Source organism: Hippocampus comes, unplaced genomic scaffold (genome assembly GCF_001891065.2).
Source record: "Hippocampus comes isolate QL1 unplaced genomic scaffold, H_comes_QL1_v1.1 scaffold242, whole genome shotgun sequence".
NCBI lineage: Eukaryota > Metazoa > Chordata > Actinopteri > Syngnathiformes > Syngnathidae > Hippocampus > Hippocampus comes.
The window spans coordinates 2,107,084-2,111,286 of record NW_017805385.1 but is presented as its reverse complement, the minus strand read 5'-3'; the positions used below and the strand labels follow the sequence as shown (position 1 = coordinate 2,111,286).

Below are 4,203 nucleotides of genomic sequence, written 5' to 3'. Positions count from 1 at the left end.
CAAATAGATTTTGAGATTTAGTCTATCATTTGTGTGATGACATCAGCAAGTTAATCTGTTGTCAACTTTGTGGGCTTTCATCCATTTGGAGCGTTGGGAAATATTTTGTCGCTTTTTCCCTAAAAAAAAAAAAAAAAAAAAAAAAAAAAAACTCGATATATGTTTTTTTCTATAAATTTATTTAATTTGAAAAATGGTAAAATAGATGATTGGAAAAGTAAAACGCAAAACTTTTTTTTTAATTGGATAATCAGTTTTAATGACACTATTTCTAAAATATTTGTCAAATAAAATGTATTCTGAAAATAAATAAAAAGTTGATGTAAATGATAAATTTAAAAAAAAAAAAAAGGCAAAGCAAAAGGCGATTGCGACCTTACCGTCGTCGGGGGCTCGCTTGTACTTGACGTCATCCAGGACCTCAAAATCGAAGCCCAGCAAGTCGATGGGGACGGTGTGCTTCCTGGCGTAGTTCTGCTGGCTGCCCGTCAGGAAGGCCTGCGTGAAGAAGAAGCCCGACACCCAGAAAACGGCCGGGGTGCCCTGATCGAACCATTCCTGCCGGGGACAGACAAAACGGTGGCCCGGTGGTCAGCGCGTCTGCCTCGTGGGGCCGCCCGTCGCGCCTTTGGAATCTCGCCGCGGCCACTCGAGTGTCCACAGAGGAGGAAGGTGGTGGGGTCTTTAGGTGCTCTGCGATTGACCGGCGACCAGTTTGGGGCGTCGGCCGCAAGGCTTTGGACCGTGGGGGGGGTTTGGGGTCGGTCTTCTCATAGATTTAGATGAATCCCAATTATTCGAGTCTATGTTTGCATTTTTCAAGCATTTTCATTTTTATTTAATTTTGTCAGTAACCTTTTTTCAATTTTGGTTTTTGTGAACCTTGTTTGCGGTTTGGAAGGTCGTTTTCAGGACAGCAATTCACAAAGATTGCCTTTATTTTGTCTGTATGTCCCTCAGAGTGAAACGCGCGCAGTCATGATTTCTGGGGCGAGCCCCCCCCCCCCAAAAAAAAAATCTTATTGTTGTTGTTGTACGCGTACCTGCAAGAACTGGAGTCGCTCCAAGAAGTCGTTGATGTAGCTTCCCAGCGGCTTGAGGCTGGGGTACGACTTCTTCATCCACATGCCCGGGATTTTGCCCTTCAGGATGCTGCTCACCACCTCCTCCAGCTCGGATGACATCACCACCAGGCCCTGCGCGCAAACGCGAGAAAAATGCAAATGCAAATAGCTATCGACCCACCTGCCCATGCATCCAAGCAAAACCGACGATCAGAATTGTGACTTGTGCTCGCGGAAACCAAAAAGGCTCCATCCATCACCTCCCTGGGATCGTGTGTGTGTGCGTGTGTCACCGCGCGCGCACCTTGATGGCTTTCTGGAGGTCCACGCAGGAGTCTCGGATGGTGCAGAGCAGATTGTTGAAGCGGCCCATCTCCTGCACCAGAACGGTGTTCATGCTCTCGTTGTAGCTTGTGGGGAAGTGCAGCATGACCAGCTCCAGGTCAAAGTCGGCCGGCAGCTTGCTGAGGATGTCGGCGGCCACCTCGAACACCATGTCGTCCGACGACTTGGCGTCGCCGCCCGACGAGCGGGACTGATCAGAGGGAGAGAGGCGGAGTCACTCGGGCCAGACCGGAAAGACCCCCGCCGGCTCTTCTTTGGAAAGCCGCCGACTACTTGCTGCCTGCTTTCAACTGTCAAATGAGGGACGCCTTCACTTGCTTGGCAACAGACTTCTTGACACTTTCGTCGTCCCTTCGCCCAGCACTTTAGTCTGACGCTTATTTTGCTTTGCTGTCACTGAGACTGATGAGGATGCGTTCGAACGCACATATTAAGAATGAATCCCGTTCATTGGATTCCAGAATTGAATAAACTTGCTAAAAAGGTCAGTGTGGATGTTTGCGGGGTTCATTTCCTTCAACAACGCCAGGGCTGAGCGTGAAAAAGATGAACTTGGAATAGTCTGAATTGGTCAAGAAATGTGAATTGGTCAAAGTGGAATGGTTTTGGTGAATCGCCAAAATGCGGAAGATGAAGGAATGAATAATGGTCAAAACTTTTTTTTTTTTCACATGGAAAATGTGAAATTTGGGGAAAAAAGTTTGGAGTTTGTGGAATGTGACGGAGAGTCGACGGGCGTAGCTTCGTATTTGCATGTTTCACTTGGTTGAGAAATGTGAATGCTCTGGAATGACCCAAAATGAGAAGAATAAAACGAATGCTTTCACGCAATAAAAACGTACAGCTCAAAGCGCGCCAGCGAGGAGAAATCTCGCTGAAATGGATTTGATCTGTTTATGCGTATATAAATAGAGAAATGCAGATGAGCCGAGCTGGAAATCTGACAGAATAAGACATAATCTGACACGGTGAAACTTTTATTTTTCCAGCGGCGAGCGATAATGATGTGGGCTCACACGACGGGGGTCTCGGCAACGTCAAAGGCAAGACAAGCCTCTTAAGGAAGAATTCGGATGTACTTTTTGGAGGTCTCTCAACAAACAGCTGAAAAATGCAGTTGTACTTTCCCTTTAATCAATGTTGCAAAGCATACTTCCGCACAGCGCGCGATCAAATATTGAAGCCTGGCAAGTTAACATAGAAAAGAGACGGGGGCGGGGGGGAACCCCCGGGGAACGTTTTTCCTGAAGTTGATTGTGAGTGTGTGAGGATTGCGGGTCAGAGGCGCATATCACGGCTACACTGGCCGTCATGCCAGGTTGTTGTTGTTTTGGGTTTTTTTTTTTCCTCTGAAATGAAAATATCCACTCTGGGAAGCGAGCATCCTGCAAATGAACACCCGGGACGCGGGCCAAGCTTGAGCGTAGCGTGCGGGAAGCCGTCCAAGAGCCTCCTCGCTGGCACGCGGCGCGCTTCACGCGAGCAGGCCAAAACCGCTCGCTCATTTACATGTTTGCAGGGTCGGAGTTTCACTCGCTCGTGATTTGCGTCATTGAAACCCTTTCATGTTTCAACCCAGTCGGAGTTGCTCAAAGTATGAGCCCTGCAATTAGTCCGAAATGGCCGCGCTTCAAACCAAACGGCCGACTTTCCGTTCAAGTTGGGCCGTGAGCGCTTGAGACTTTTTGGGGCAGCCTAAAATGGAGAAACATGGTGTCCGGAGCTCATCTTTTCGCCCCCCAACTTTCAAACAAAGTATGAGGCCTGGAATTTGACACAAAATGGCTGCTTTGACACAAAATGGGTGACTTCCTGGGGGCCATGAGACTTTTTTGATGCATCCTGTTATGATGGGCACGCCCACCCCATTTTGTGCTCGTTGGCAAAACTAGTATTTTTTGCTTGCTTTCCAGGGGGCGCTAATGAGCCAAATGCACCCACATCCTCAAATGGTCTATTTGCCCAAGATCACCTTTCGCAGAAAGTTTATCAAATGAATGAGAAAATACAGGCGATAAATAATTGTTTGCTTGATTGATTTCAGCATCTAATGAATTAAAGTCAAATCATTTTTTTCGATTTTTCAGTATACGGCCTTCGAACGGGAAAGCGTGGACACTCCTCATGTAGTGGGAGTAACACTACAAGTGCCTGTGAGGTGAGTCTCGTTACGTGATCCTGTAAAAGTGCACATTTTCTTCTTTTACTATTAAGGCCCTCATTTTGGTTTGAAGTAGCCATCTTGACAAAAAATAAATAAATAAAAGCCATGTACCTGCGTGAGCAAGATGCTATCAAACAGCAACTGTGTCTCCGACTGGTCCTTGGTGATGTCGGCGTTGGCATTCATGCCGAAGATTTCCGGCGAGGGATTGAGGGGCAGCGACTTGGTGTACTCAATGTAACTGTCGTACTTCAAACAAAAAAACAAAAGAAAAAAAACAGACAAAGATTGCCGGTTCGACAACAAGTCGGATGGCTGACATTTGTTGTAATGACTATGTTAATGTGACTCCATGAATAAAAGATGCGTGCGCGGAGGGGGCCGCCACACTTGAGAAGCAAGCGGCAAATGGAACGCGACACACTTAGGATGACGCATATTGTCGGGCTGGCCGGATTGTCGGCGCTTGCGGCGCAGCGCAGCACTATTCTACTTACGTCTCCTTCCGGTGGCGCAAAATAGATCCCGCTGGGATCAAACTTGTAGCCGGGGTCTTCCACCAGCTTCTGGTCGTAGAAGATGGCCAGGATGGTGCGCAGCGTCCGTCGGTCCCAGTCGTCCGACACGCGC

General features: G+C 47.7%; 1 protein-coding gene across 1 annotated transcript in view; it reads right to left on the bottom strand.

Moving 5' to 3' along the window:
• The window catches only part of LOC109517569 (dynein, axonemal, heavy chain 7), a 50,217-nt gene that overhangs the window by 2,767 nt on the left and 43,247 nt on the right, over window positions 1–4,203 (bottom strand). Inside the window, 5 exon segments of the mRNA XM_019872795.1 lie at window positions 381–558; window positions 1,044–1,196; window positions 1,369–1,599; window positions 3,685–3,822; window positions 4,071–4,203. The exon segment at window positions 4,071–4,203 is cut by the window's right edge and continues 20 nt beyond it. Of these exon segments, the coding sequence (XP_019728354.1) occupies window positions 381–558; window positions 1,044–1,196; window positions 1,369–1,599; window positions 3,685–3,822; window positions 4,071–4,203 (833 nt within the window).